Consider the following 16050-nt stretch of genomic DNA (forward strand, 5'->3'; position numbering starts at 1 on the left):
AAGTGCTCGCTCATAATAAGATGACCCCCTCATCTTGTTGTTAGGGTTTTCTCTGTACAGTGGAACCCCGACTTACGAAATAAATTCGTTCCAGAGGGTCTTTCGTAAGTCAAAATTTTCATAAGTCGAAGCACCTTTTTCCATCGCCTTTTGAGTGAGGCGATGCTGGCTGAAGACGAAGTTCTTGGTGGAGGAGGACCTCGCTCATATTTATCAATAATTTCTCTCTTTGTTTCCATCGAGAGCACTTTATGTTTCTTCTAATTGCAAACGTAAAGCACACGAAATAGCGCACTGCAACAACAATACAGCGAAAGCCAAAGGGTTATCACATGATTTGGAAGGCATTGTGGGCATTCTGGGCTCAGCCAGCGGATTTCGTTACGCAGGCATTTTGCCGTACCACGGGCAGAAACATTGCCGTTAAGTGCCTTCGTAACTTGAATTTTTCGTTAAATGGGGTCTTCGTAAGCCGGGGTTCCACTGTATTATTATAGGGTCTTTACATTACAAAATAATTTGGTGCTATATAAATATAACTGAATTAAGAATGGGGATTTTATTTTGAGTTATTTGGACATGTTTAAAAATTTATTTTTTTTAATTATTTTTTTTACATAAAATAAGAAAATACAACTACAATATCTTTTAAGCACTATTCTTGTGGTAAAGAAGCACATAAGGGTCAAACTGAGCAATGTATTTACTTAGGTTAGTTCATGTACAACAACTTTTTAATCAATAAGCAATGTCACATATAGTAACAGTAAGCAGTTAATAGTTAATGGTTACTTTTTTCCCAATATGTTCTCCATCCAGTCTCTTGTACTTTGTACCACTCTTTCATTGCTGGCATTTTCAGAAAAACTAAAACTAAAGGTCTTCAGATGGACGGACAGTCTGGCTCCAAATAAGAAGGAATGACATCATTACGCCATCAGACATGGTCAATACTGGGTGGAGATGGCCCTCAGACTGTCCCTGACAATAAACATGCGCACACATAGAGTCGAACACTGACACAGTAAATTTCTAAAACCTTCAAACTCAATTATACTCATAAATTCCAGCTACCATTATTTGGAAGCTTCCTCGCCTCTAATCTCACAATATTTATCTGTGTGTGTGTGTGTGCGCGCACTGCAGTTTCCATACTAACCACTCCTTGCTTTCTGTTGTTCACTCTAATACCTTCCAGTGTCCCAAAGGGCTTCCACCCCATGTCTGCGGTCTTGTGAGAAACATTACTCACAAATGGAAAGGGTTGAGATAAAGTTACTGACCCAAAAATGAGAAGAAAAAGCTTTTTTATGAGGACAGATCGAGTATCTGAATCTATATCGGGTTTTGGTGCCAATTAAGAATACCATCTTTGTTTTATGAATCTTCAAATATTTTTTCCTGGTGTGGGCTTTGCTTCAAAAAAGAAAATAATAATAAATAAATAAATAAATAATTATTCATGCAGGTTTAAAAAAAAAATTTAATTTCTAATCTCACCTAAACGGCAAGAATAAACAGGTTATAGCTTGTCAATTTGGGATAAAGGAAAAATAAAAGTTCAGTGCATCAAACTTATATTAAAGACATTTCCCTTTTCCTGTATTATTTTGCACTCTGAACTGCACTCCACTAATTATTTTGATGACAGTATAATCTTGGATTACTGTACATATTCACGTAAGCTCAGATCAAACACTTAATTCTGATTAGGACTCAGAGGGTGGCAGTGTTTAGTGCGATCACAGCAGGTTGTCTGTCATTAAAATGTTTGGAATGTCGAGCATCGATATCCACCACATAAATATGAGACATAATCCTCATCACTGTATCAATCAACAATGCACTTAAGGGGGGGATTCTGTTGCTTCTGCACAGCTGTTATTTTTGTGGAGGGATTACTATGAATCTGAGAATGTTGTTACTTGACGTCACACTTCTCAGACCATTAAACGGTAGCTGCTGGTAGGATATTAATTATATTAATATTTTAGTGTTGCAGGAAACGTCATTGTTTAACACCGATTGTTACATTATGATGGCCATAAAGGCTCTTTTGTGGTGAAATTCGCCTTAAAAATGCGTCGGGTCTATTGTCAATGCTTCGATGTGTAAATATGAGAACTAATCCGTGTGAACAATGCAGACGCATCACGTTCACAGACTTGCAGCCTCAGAAAGGAGGGAAGAGTGTATAAAAATGAATACATTCTTTTCAGTGCACAAATATTTGCTCATTTCAATTAATTCTGATTGAATTTATCTTTTTTATTTGGGTTTTGTTACCTCTTTTTTTTAAATCCTTTTTTTAAACTAATGTAAGGGTTTAATAAGATTTGAATTGTAAAGACAGAGGGGAATGATCTGTCATAGTTTTCTTCACTTGTGTGATATGTAGCTATTTCAATCAGTAAAATTCATATTCAACAGTCTTCTGTTGCAGGAAATAGTCAGAACCAATCATTTAACCAGCTACATCTCCACAGGGTTGAATGTTGAGACCATATATACTAAGTTTGATTTACAGGGCCTCCATGTATTCTGACAGGGCCAAATCCACCTGGTCTTAAAGCTATTTAAAACAACTCATATTTTACAATCTAAAATAACGAGACTTTAGAGATTTGGACCAACAGCTGCTTTGTTCAGAACCAACAATAAGTTTTTATTCCCTTCTAAGGAGAAGACAAACAGGACCAGCATAAGAATGTAAGAATGTTAGTTAAATCATCGGTTTATAAAACACAAGTGACATAGTCACCGTTTTTAAACAGGATGACTCTGCTCTTCCAAAATAAATAAAAAGAAGAACGTGGAAATAAAGCTTTCACCTGCCTGCTTTCGTTCCAACCCAGAAAACACCCAGATGACCCCTAAAAACCCACAGAGCCGTCCTCTCCCACATTCATAAAGGATTCCCCGGGGCAGAACACATCTTTCTTCTGTAGCTGTTGGCCTTGATCCAAGGATTAGGAGTGCAAGACGACTGGCCTGTCTCTCCTCATTTACAGTATAACTGATTCTCCCATATAGAAGCAGATGGTTCCTGACCGGCCTTAGCTTTAATACAACCCATCTCACGCTATACTCCGATTCATAATCATTAATATATGAAATATTCTGATTAAAGGACGGTGGAAGCCATTTCAAATTATTTTAAATGGAAGGCCGGCTGGCAAAACAGCAGGCATGAGGAGTGGTGGTATAACCCAGCTTGTTCATTGCAATTCATTGTTCAGCGGTTTGCATTAAATAGACAGAAAGCTGCAAGTGTAGAACAGGCAGTTTTTAATCCTGCTGTTGCTTCAGAAAGTTGACGTATTACATGAGCGGCAGATTTAGACAATACAACTATGGAAAGTATGCATTTCGCGTAATGCTTTAAAACATGGCATTACAGAAATTAAATTTCAATTCAATTCAATATATTTATTTATCGCCAAATCACAACAACAGTCGCCTCAAGGGGCTTCATATTGTAAGGTACACCCTACAATAATACAACAGAGAAAACCCCCAACAATCATATGACCTCCTATGAGCAAGCACTTTGGCCACAGTGGGAAGGAAAAACTCCCTTTTAACAGGAAGAAACCTCCAGCAGAACCAGGCTCAGGGAGGGGCGGGGCCATCTGCTGCGACCGGTTGGGGTGAAATAAGGAAGATGAGACAGAAGACATGCTGTGGAAGAGAGACTAATAACACGTATGATTCAATGCAGAGAGGTCTATTAACACACAGTGAGTGAGAAAGGTGACTGAAAAAGAAGTACTCAATGCATGATGGGAATCCCCCAGCAGCCTACACCTATTGCAGCATAACTAAGGGAGAATTCAGGGCCACCTGATCCAGCCCTAACTATATGCTTTAGCAAAAAGGAAAAATTAAAGCACTTAAATAGTTGATACATGAGCCTGCCAGTTTCTTGTAGCATAACAAAAATGTTATTTTTAAAAGAACCAAATAAAAAAAAAAAACCCCAGTACATTTTAAGATCAAAATGAGACGTCCTAATGTTTTTAGAGCCACATTAAGTACAATCACTTCCCTGGTTTTCTCCAAACTGTTACTCATTAGATGAATGCATCCTTTTAGGTGATGAATGAACATCTGTATCAGTGTTTTTTTTTTTCCACTGCTGCTTCACACATATCAGTTGGATTCCATCTGTCTGCATCATAAGTCACTGTGAAACTCAAACTCATGATCGCTCCACGGTTTGCAGTCCCAAATTCATAAAGTAAGATGTGATTAGTATCCTGCAGAAACCCTGACTGAATATAAAGAGCCTCAGACCCCAAGGTTAGAGTATCAAAAAACAAACAAAAAAACTGGTATCATTACAAAATGATTTTAGTTCAAATTTTAGTCAAGAGAGTTTTTCGACCTAATTTTGGGTGTGAGGGGAAAAAATAAAGTTAAGCTGTAATGCGTGACCTGCTGTGTGCACTTGGAAACCACAAAGAAAGTGTACCACCATCTCCCACAGAAATATGCTCAATGTGTCCTTTGGCCATGATGCCTTGATATTTGATACAGAGAACTAAAACGTCTTCATTTAAAGAGTGATAAAGTGCAAATTTGGAGGTTGTTTTCATTTTAATTTTACTTTCACTCGCTGTTTGGGTCTGGCAACAAAAATTCCCTGGCTACATTTAGGAAACAATTATATCTTGGATTAAACGATACCGCTCAAAAACATTATCCCTGAGCAAAGAAAAATGGCACTGAATCTGTGTTTAAATGTGCAGTCGAAGGATTTTTATTTTATTTTATTTTTTTAAAATGCTATGAGTTGAGTGTCAGACTTGTCTAAATATCGCCATAAACCTGGTGTGTCTCGTTATCGACACTCTGGGCATTTGGCATAATATCAGTATTTGACTCCCTGCAAAAGAGAGTTGGGTTTTATCACCAGTATTTGCCAGATAATGATGATTATGGGCTCAGTAAGGACAATTTTATTCCTACAGTTTGTTAACCTGCCATGCCTACAGAAACCTGCATTCTAGTCTTCACAGGTTAAACAAACCTTGCTAGCTTTAAGTGATAGTGAAGGTACATTTTTTCTTCCTTTTTCCAAACAGCGCTCAATTACACATGTTGAGTTATAGTTTTAATACATGCTAGCAACGATCAGATCCCCAATTTTCTCAGCTACCTTCTGCTGTAGATTTGAGTTTTCTCAGGTGCAAAAGTTCAGTTATGTCTGTGTTATGTAGACGTGTCTTACTCGAGGCAAAAAAGGTGGCAGCTTATCAAAATTCTGTCCCCGTTCTCATCACCAGGCTCTGGATCAACATTCACAGCAACAAATTCAAGCAATCATGATGACCCTCAAGCAGAGACGTTCCCCAAGCTGTAGTAAGACATCCTGTTCTGCTCAGTGAGTAGTGAGAACGCACATTCATATGCCGTATCGGAGTGAAAGCCAACATTTTGACTGTGATAGTGCAGCAGCTGAGGTGCGGAAAGATGTGACCGAGCTTGATTTTTCTCAAGTTGGTTGTCTGTTAAATGGTTGCGAACATGGGAAAAGTCACAGCTGCAACTTCCTACGAATCCAGGTTGATCTGGCAGAAGGAGTAAAACTTTTCTATGTACGTTTTTACTTACTGACTTTAATTTAGGGTATAAATTATAGCAAAATGTAAAAACGTTGGTGGGTAAACTTTACATTACTCAGAAATAAGACAATTCAATAATGGGTTAAATAGTCAAAGAACGCAACTTCCTCTATGTCCAAACAGAGTGATTACATCACTGACAAAGTCATTTGGTAATTATAGGGTGTAATGAGAAAGAAAGACTTGTTTTCTGATGGTCCCATCCTACATTGTACACTGTATGTAATGTAACATAATTATATTTAAGCTTTTAAAATCCCGTTAAATCTCTTTGTACTCTAAACTCATGAGAATCACAAGATCCCGACTAGACAGGAATGTTGGATTAGATGCACGTCTACTCAAAAGAGAATGAAAGGCGAGTGTGTTTAGATGAACCGGTAAGCATAATAACATTCCAAGTACTTTGGAACCCAATTTCATAACTGAGTCTTACTTTTAATGGCGTGGTTACAATTCCCCTAAAGTTGAAGTAACGAATAGCAGCCCAACAAAAATAAACCCTACATTTATATTCCATTGTCCTTATAAGATGTACAAATTACACCTTAGGCAAGCTCTAAGACATTAACAGCAATGTTTCTCATTATTGGCACCCATCCCACTATGACTCTCGAGTTGTACTTGTTATAATTTGAACTCTTTTCCTTTGATCTCCCTTTGGTCTCCACTGACCACTGGGCAAAAATGGCCATGCTTACTTAATAAGGATATTCTTCAGCATTTTTTAGACAACATCAAGCATAATCTGTGTTTATTCCTACATAAATGTATGCTTGAAGCCAAACTATGACTAAGGGACTCGTGCAAAACCCCCGGGTGGTAACGAAAATGTAACAATGCTGTCATATGCACTCAGGAACGCAGACACAATGGGGCCACAATGCTGGTTAATCTAGCTCTGGTTTCACTTCACCAACAACAGAAATCCTTTTAGAGTTTTAGAAAAGGCAGGGGCTTTGTATTCACTGCATGCTGCTGCACACCTGCCATCACTCTCTATCTCTGAGTCACAGCTCTGACTTGTCACCCTCACTCTTCGGAAAAAAAGTTGGGTTTTTTTGCAAACACACGTGCACACGAGCAAAACCCAACAGACGGAGTAGCACCTGCATCTAAACTAGGCAAAAGACAAAACCACCAGCAGAGATTCACATTACTAAATAACATGTACACAGAAAACACATGAAGTCAACAGTAAATGCATGCACGCAGGTGCAAACACACACACCTCATCTTATCAACCTATAAAAAGCTGCAAGGTGAGTACTTGTCTATTTGTTTGTGCGTGTTGCCGTTTCTGGTGTGTTTGTGATACAACACGGCCGCGTGTGCTCCCTCTGCGGCCTCTTATTCCCCCGGTGGAGATGAAATGTAATGGAGCCGATTCAATAAGAGCGCCGCCTCCTCGGAAAATGCGGAGAATCAAATCACACCAAATCCCTCGGAGCCTTCCCAGCATTCACTGCTGCCTCGTAGTTGGGAGGGGAATAAAACAATGGTTGCTAATTCACTCGGCTCTTTGCACACTTATTCTCACACAACAGGGACAGAGTGTGATACAGCAAACGTCGAGGGCTAATAAAGCTGCTTAAAAACATGCCGTCTACATTATGTTTTCACTGAATTCAGGTAATTAATTTCAGTAAACACAAAAGAAGCACCCAGTGAGTGAGCTGGTAAAACTTTCACGGGATATTGTCTCCCATTACTTCTTAATTACACTTCCTAGGCTACAAATGTTACCAGATGCCAAGTATACACACTAAAAGCACTAGTCGCAATAGTGGGGAAAACACTGGGGGAGAGGGGATAAAATCACCACACTTTGAACAATATTTAGCTTGGCAGGCTTCGAAAAGCAAAAGAAAGAAAATAATGTCTCAGCAGTGAGGTTATGCAATTTGGTTGAGAGCCAAAACAAAAACACACACACAAAAAAAAAAAAAGACTGTTTTCAACCTGATACTACACCGTACCACCTACGCGGTAAACCACAGAGTAACAACTAAAACATCATGTGCTCCAATATGCTGTCTCGCTAAAATATGCGGCTGTGGATATAAATAAGAGACATCTAAGAAACACAATTTATCCTGAAAGCAGCAAAATGTTGTTTCAGGCTTGTTGCAGCAGACTGCTTGAGCCTATAGGACTGTGTGGTCATTTTCCTTAAAGCAAAGGAAACGGTAGACGGCTCCCAAAGGCACACACGAAGCTCCTTCCAGCCTCTTTAGTTGTTTTTGTTTTTACACCACTGTGGTTAAATTGAAATTTCTGACAGTGTTTTGTTTGAAGGAAAAAGAGGCAATTAAAAATGAATTCCACTGGATATTTATGCAGCTGCAGCTACTTTTTTTGCGTTTCCCCTTGGAGTGCCCCGCACGACAGCGCTAAGGAAGGCAATAGTACGTTTTACAGGCCCAGAGGGAATTAAGAGACTAACGGGGGCGGTGGGATTCTGGTATTCTAATCTGGACACTCGGGAATATTTTTAGTCTTATTGTTCGCTGTGTTCAAAGTGACAGACAAGGTTAGAGATGAATTTCCTTTTGGCTAGAACGCATTTGGATAACATGTTTTGGGAAGATCAAGGTGACAATGCTGATGATCAGCAACTATTAGTAGCAGCAGAAGGAACAGTGGTAACAGGAAAAAGGAAGACTTGTGTCTTGTTGCCTTGTATTTAAGCTGTTTTGCCCCTTTTTGTGTTATTATTAGTCTTATGGCCTGTCAATCATTGTGTTATTCTGTGAAATGCAGAACAACTGGGATAAAGGTTACCATACTGTAGCTGGCAGGCCTCATATAGACTAGTGCAACACATTATTTTCATGCCTCACATGAACATTCACATGATTTATTATGCTCTTTTTTATGCATGTTTACATACTTTAGCATTGCGATGCATGCAGTTCTGTTTTTGCTTTGCATCTTATGGTTTTCGCAGGGATCAGCGTTTTAATTTGTGCTTTGTGTTTTCAGTGTAAATCAAAATGAAGCCATGTTAAAAAGGATACTATGCGAAGATAATTATTATATTTATTTAACATGCTGAAACTAGATCTCTCTGCCACAGCTTTGTCTTCTTCAGTTTTACTGCGAGTCATAATCTTGTGACAGTCACAACATTGCGGCACCAACAAAAGGCGCACACAAACAGCAGAAAACACAACTGTGACATTTTGAAAGCCATGATTTGGGGCGTGTAATGGGCACAACTTAACAGATGGTCAGAGATCAATCTGCTTTTCTCATGCAAATAAAATAGTTTCCTGGTTTGAACAATGTAAAAACAGCAAACGCAACACAGAGCGACATCCTGTGCACGTCGAGTATTTACGCTGACTACAATGAAATCTGAAACCTTTTACATGTGTGCCATTTTAGAGAGAAGTGTTAATGTTGGAGGAAAAATAACATTTTCCTTCACTGCCTGCTTCTAAGGACATGTTATTGCTTTGATTAAATCTCCACAATCCTCAAGCTCTGATATCAGCTCACACTGCCATTTGAATCCCACAATAACAAACACCCCTTCTGTCAGGTGAGAGCCCCCCCACGCACACACTCTGCCACCCACCCCGATGTGCTTGGCGTTGCAGGATCTAATTCACTTCCTGTTCAGCGGAGGGGGCAGACAGGAAACAGGAAACGTGCTTCCCGAATCTCTCAAAAGGTATATTCTTCTAATACTCGGGGGAGATGAGAAAGGAACACAATATCTTTCAGACGTTTGTGTCCCTGGCTCCTACACTGCTGTAATCAAAGCTTCCTGAAAAGAGCAAGTGTTCTGGGGGAGAATAGGTAGCTAGGAGGACATTATGAAAAGAAACAGTGTATCAGCTATGTGCAAAATTATAGAAAATTCTTTATTGAAGCAAGGAAAGACTTTATTATTTGCTCTGAAACCTGCCAGAGCCACTTACATTATCAGAAGAGACCAATATTTTCTTAGTTTGATCCTTCTGTGTTGCCTTACATTGATGTCCAACAGAGTTACGTCTCTTTTAAACAGTTATGTCTTAGAGAAAACAACGAAAAAAGCTTTGTGAGCATGATTTTAGGGATATATTTGTTGTTTTAATTCCTTATTTGTTGACAAATGTGACCGTCTCTTTACAAATCGATTCATAGTTTTATTTGTAAGAACACGTAAACTTTCCATCACGAGATACGTCCTTAATTTGCTTTCTCGGCCCAGAATCTCCACATTCAACTTTACAAAGAAACAATCAGAAAATCCTCATATTTCCATATTTGTAAGTAGTGAAAACTTAAAATGTTTGCTTGATGAAAGAGACTTAATTTTCAAAAAAAATCTGCTTATTAAAATGATTTCAGGCTAATCCATTTGCCTGTCGCCGATCCTAAACTGCAGCAGCATTTCCACAAAACTCATGCTTCCCCATCTCTAAGAGGTATTAAACTAAGAAAATCCCAGTAGTCCGAGTGAGAGGGAGGAGAAAAAAAAACCATTAATTGCTTATGTGGTAAATGAGTGAAATGGCTACAGATTTTAATAAGATGATGATGATTAAAGCCTAAATCACGAGTGAATTCCATCACCTAATTAAATAAGGCTTCGTATCTGTAATGCTAGTATATTATCTTCTGTTGTGCATCTGCATGCCTTAATACAGTGCCACATCAGGGACTGCACAAAAAAATAAAAAAAAGGAGGGAAGTGTGCAGTGACAACAGCAGCACAATGAATTATGAATCGATACGTGCTACGGCACTCTTGAAGTAGACACAGGCTGCTGAGGCCATCTGGGGATGCGTGAAAACCACAAGGAAGACAAACCCATTCATTCAGCTGTGGAGCTACTTGCCCGCACAGACTACGTTTCTGCTGCACAGCAGGTTTTCCTCAATTTGCTTCAAGTTCCCCAAATCCATCTTAGGCCCACGAATCTCCGCGTTCATCGATCGGAGCAGGATTGGGGAGCAGCTCAGCACCGGCGTGCAGTGCTGAGAACTCTGCTTCTGATGACCTGCATGATTTTTAAAACAATCTGGCTTTTGTTTGCTCTTTGCTGTGGAGTTGGCGTTTGGTTATGCGGGGGAGCCTCGTGGTGCCATTTGGCTGCTCTACAGAAACATAAAACCGTGTCAATGACAAAGAGGCTCTTTATGTCAAGCCTGGGTGATTATTTTAGAAATGACTGACAGCTCTCAATTAATGAGACCGAAGGTTTGAGCTGCCAGTAGCTCAGGTAGTATTGTCTGTGGGAAGACAGGAAAATGATGGAAACGCAATAAAAGTGAAAAGGTGGCAATAAGGTGAAACCAACAAGAGCACAAAAGACAGCGAAAGAGAGGTAGAAAGGTCAAGAGAGACAGAAAAAGAGACAGATATTCAAAGGTTTCCATTCACTCACTGCCTCCGCCGAGTATTCCCACATCCCCCTGAGAACAGCTCATGGTGTCTAGCAGTCGGCGAGCTGACATTTACCGCCTGCCTTCTGTTGCTGTGATTATTTTCTCCTCCAGGTGTGATAGCTAGCCTGCCGTCTCTGTGCAATAATGCCGCCTCAGAGTTACGAGAGCTGGGAAGGCGAGGCGGAATCAGACCTGGACAGACCTTTTACTGAAATACCACAGGTGAGCCGCACTTTGGATTTACAGGTAAGAAGGTTGCTGAACTGTGACTGGCAGCCCGTCACCTGGCTTAGAGGAAAGTGGCTTCTGAGGGGGACTCTGACTCCAGAGGTATTCGTGAATTAAATTTGCCAAGACTAAAATAAATAATAAAGAAATAAAATAAAATTCACATGATTCACATAACACTTGAAATGCATCAGTTCACCTCTTACCTGTCTGCAGACGGAGGTCGCTCGTTGCGCGCCTTGCTAACTTGGGTGTAGAGGGTATCGGAGTGCTGGTGCTGGTGTTGTGGATGGATGTGAGGGTGCTCATCACGGGGGCTGTGGGGGCGACTATGGCCACTGTCCATGGAGCTGTTAAGTTGGCTGATGCCAGCGTACTGGTGGTCCTCCTCAGAGGATCTCTCCGGCGATCGACTTATATCCAGAATCTCAGCGTAGTCTCGTTCCCTCGCCTGACGCTCCCTCAGCTCTCTGGTCTTAGCTTGGATCCTGATGGTAAAGATGATGTTGTTTATATTAAAATCCAATAACAATCTTGTGGTTGAAATGATCATATTAAGACATAATATTGCAGTTTCTCCCAAGTAAAAATCTAGGCAATGTCTGATCAGTTGCATTTTGTACTTTTTCTTAAAAATCAAGGTTAAAAAAAACTAACCAGGAAATGTATTTATTATACATTTACTATTGGGTGATAGGTTTATCTATTGTGACCCACTGGCAGAAGACTGGGGGCTGTTGTTGTTGTTGTTTTAAAAACTTTAAGGTTAAAAAAAAAAAAAAGGGGGATCTTATCTGCTAAACTTCGGCTCAAGGGAAAAACTTTACTCTTTGGCTTCTTCTGGCAAGTGTTTGCTGGTTTACTCAAATTACATTTCTGGGTCCTAATGCTCCTTTATTTCACAAAAGTAAGCAAGCCCTGAAGCACCTTTTAGAGCCATTTTTGCTCCAATAAGATGGCTAATCTAAAAGGCATTACAATAAAGCAACATTCAGACCTGTATGAAAACAAGGACTATATGATGGTTAGCCATAAGTTAGCTAGCTAGCTGAAGCATTTCCAAAACCACAACTGTGGATGTAAATAAAGATGGAAAACTAAACACCAGTGATGTCTACAGGGTTAATAGAGATGTGCTAAATGAGATATAATAATCTTCTAGCTCATAGCTAGCTCAAGAGCCATGGGTAGGCTTATATAGTTGGGGAAGATGTAGAATACTCGCTCAATAAAAGTGCATGTCGAGTCCCCAATAGGCAGAGAGAAATGCCATCAAAGTTGAAAAATTCTTCAACACAATTTTTGTGCCTTTTGGGATACTTTAGACTTTTGGTTTGAAAAAGGGAAGACATTTGAAGACAGCACTCTTTCAGAACAACAAACCCAATTCACTGAATAATTAATAATCCAAATAATACTTACTAGTAGCAGTTTCACTAATTATTTGTTTATTTTTAACTGCCAGGTTTCTGAGTATGATATTTTCAGTTGTCTGGTTTCCACTGGCCATTGACAGTAGCCAACTATAAATTGTAAATGCACACTGCAACTAAAAAAAGAGAACGGATGTAGGGCTACATGGAAAACTGCCTTACTTTTTTCTTTGTATATAAAAAAAGTCCTGTAGCGTGTCCAATCTAAATGAGAGATGCTGTAAATCTCAGTCGTCACATTAACAAAACACCAGATGAACCATTGTAACATCTGCTGATTGGTTATTGCACTTTTTAACTTTCCATTACAAAACAGAGAGAAGATCTGGAGTCTATTATTTATGCAATTTTCCCCACTGAATAATACCATAAACAATGCATGACAATCTCTTGCCCCCAATAACACCTAGCACAAGGGAAGCATTTTGTATTCACAGAGTAGTGCTAATATATAGCTAGCATGCTTTTCTCTTTCTTTCTCCCTCAACAACACACGCAGACACACATCTGACATCTTTCTGTCTGTCACGCACACACAAAAATCACACATTCGCTCTTTCTCTTCAGGCCATTATCTTGTGAATAACTGGCAACGCTATTTTCTATAGCGGGGGGACTACCTATCACGCAGCCCCCGTAATTACAGCCTTGCCAATTATCAGAGCTTTACAACTACCAATTATCATACTGCTCTCTTTTCTGCAGGCCTCTTTTTAATGGCAGTGGGAAAGTGAATGGGACAGGCGCCGTGGTGACAAGGTAGGGGGTGCAAGTGCACTGAAAACTCAGTGGGCTAAAATCTGAAACATTTCCTCCAGAAAAATTGCATGGTGTGCATAATGAAACAATAACTCTAATAAGGAGGGCTCCCTGCCGTAGACTACAAAATGTGTTAAAAAAAGGAAGAAAAAAAAAATCAAGGCCAAGTGGGTAGAAATGCTTCACTACTACAAAGTAGGCTGTTAATGAACTTGATGGTTTCAACGGCTCCCCACTGAATCTGGTCAGGAGGTAGACAATCATTTTTGGCAAAAACGTACACTTATTCCAACAACTTAACTTGAAAGCTTGCGGAGTCGCACGCTGTATCTTTGCTATTTGTGGACTCAGCGATTATCTAATAGCGCAGAAGGAAGTGAGGCCCTTGAGGGATCTATCTTTAAACCCAGAGGAAAAACTGTGTTTTCCATCAGTGAAACAGCAACAGCAGCAGAAGTAGTGGGAGCAACTACTGATTGTGTGCACAAGCACAGTGGCTGATAAGATAAGGCCAGACATACCAATCCAACGCACGGCCTTTTCTGTGCAGCCCCTTTCCATAACAAGGCACTGCATGGGTCAACAAGGCCACTTGCTGAGTTAGGGAGGATGCATCATTGAAACACTCGTGCTGTGTTGTGTGAAAAAGAAACTCTGAATTCTTATGAGCTTACGGAACAAACTTTACGTTTTGCTTCCAGGAAGTCAGACCTCCTTGACATTGTCAAACTTTTTCAAAACTATTCTTCCCACTTAGTTCTCTTGGCTTTGTAAAAGTCTTTCAATGTTTGTTTGTTTTTTTAATGTTAGCTGGTTTTTCCACTCATATTCATTTGATTAACTGAAAGCTTGGAGTATGTCCCTAAGGAAACTGGACCCCTCAAAGACAAAAAGAAAAATATCTACAGCAGATGAGAGTCATGTTCTTAATAAATATGAAGAAATCCAGCAAAGATGTGACACAGGACCTGAGAAATGACCTGGCCCTTCAGTTGATCCATCTCGTGTTGGCCAAAGACTCATCAGAAATGGCCTCAAAGGAAGAAGCCATTCATAACGGACCCTGACAAGGTGTGTCATATTACACAAGAACTGTACTGACATCAGTGGGCAGAGGTTTCACAGAGTGATGAATCCAAAATGGACATTTTTGGCTCAAGTTGTTATCAATCCAACAGTGAATGTCTACAGCCATCTGTAAAACATGACAGTAGGTTTGTCATGGTCTGGAACTGCATTTCAGCCAGTGAGATGGAGATCTTGTCGAAACTGACAGAATTATGAACACAGGAAAGTACAGCCAGATTTTGATCCACCATGCAAAACCATCTGGAAAGTCACTGAGTAGCAACAGCTTCATTTTTCAGCATCACAAGGATCCCAAACACGTTGCCAATGTAATGAAAGCATACCAGGATAGGAAAAAACACACAGTGGAACGCCATCAGTCATGGATTGGCCTCCCCAGAGTCTGTGAGAGTTCAAGCTGTGGTGTTGGGGTTTGTTTTGTTTTTTTGCACCCATCTTTTTTCATCTACATAAGCTACATATACATGAACAATAGCTGTCATTGCCCAGAAAACAGCAAGGTGTCCAACTTTTCTGAATTACTTTTAAAGGGCGCAGGAAATGTTACTTTAAGACAAAGACCATGACTGTCTGTGTCAACATGACAAGCACTTAAAATGTTTCACAAACACAAATGCAGTGCTGACTGAAATGGGACAGGAAGGAAAACCACACTTGGCCATATCATTACCCTTAATCCCAAAATACCTGCATGTGACAAGGGTTTCTCTTAAAAAATAACCTTAATGACAGATGAAAGAACTCTTACCATGTAGAGTAAATCATTAAGAAATCCAATGAGAGGTGGCAAAAGACCCAGAGGGGGAATAAAAACAATGTAGAGCAGAAAGAGAGGAAGAGGCGGCAGATAAAAGGGTATAGAAATGGCAGAATGGGATTTTATGGTAGAAGAAATTTCTGACAAGTGACCTTTCTACCACATCAAGCCAGAACAATGGTCCATTATGTGCTATTGTAGTCAATGTGTAATAAAGCGTTCTCTTACCGATACTGCTGACACAACTGACAGACTACAGTGAAAGGCAGGAAATACATGAAGGGAGAAGGTCCAGCAGGACAAGATGGCTGCTGAAAGACCTTTTAGATTGATAACACTGGTACGTGGAAATGTTTTATGATTTAGCGACAACTAGCTGCAGTTGGTTTTAAAGCACTTGTGATTTCTGAAGGTTAATACTAATAGCGTTTGACAATGCATGCCTTAATATCTATTTTTAGAATCACACACACACACACACACAAAATGCATTGTACTTAGACTGATGCTGTTCATCTTGAACAAGAGTAGCAGTACTGAGCAAGTGTTGAGGTCAAGGGAAGTTCACTGTGACAAATTACTTCATATACAGCAAGTCTGTTGTATAGATTGAACTTGTAACCTCTGGTCATGTGACTGCTGTTTAAAACAGTTATGTCAGAGCATGATCTGATTTAGTCTACAGATGGCTAAGGCAAAACCTGCTGTGCTGCCCAACGAAAAACGTTTATCTGGAAAAAAGCACAACAATCAAACGATAGCCTGTGAGCTA

At 39.8% G+C, this 16050-nt stretch overlaps 1 protein-coding gene across 5 annotated transcripts in view; it reads right to left on the minus strand.

Moving 5' to 3' along the window:
* The window catches only part of pard3ab (par-3 family cell polarity regulator alpha, b), a 238652-nt gene that overhangs the window by 47405 nt on the left and 175197 nt on the right, over positions 1-16050 (minus strand). For all 5 annotated transcript variants that reach the window (XM_063462892.1, XM_063462889.1, XM_063462891.1 and 2 more), the window contains one exon: positions 11447-11728. In XM_063462892.1, the coding sequence (XP_063318962.1) occupies positions 11447-11728 (282 nt within the window). The remainder of the gene's footprint in view (positions 1-11446; positions 11729-16050) is intronic.

The sequence above is a fragment of the Pelmatolapia mariae genome, linkage group LG18 (genome assembly GCF_036321145.2).
Source record: "Pelmatolapia mariae isolate MD_Pm_ZW linkage group LG18, Pm_UMD_F_2, whole genome shotgun sequence".
Lineage (NCBI taxonomy): Eukaryota > Metazoa > Chordata > Actinopteri > Cichliformes > Cichlidae > Pelmatolapia > Pelmatolapia mariae.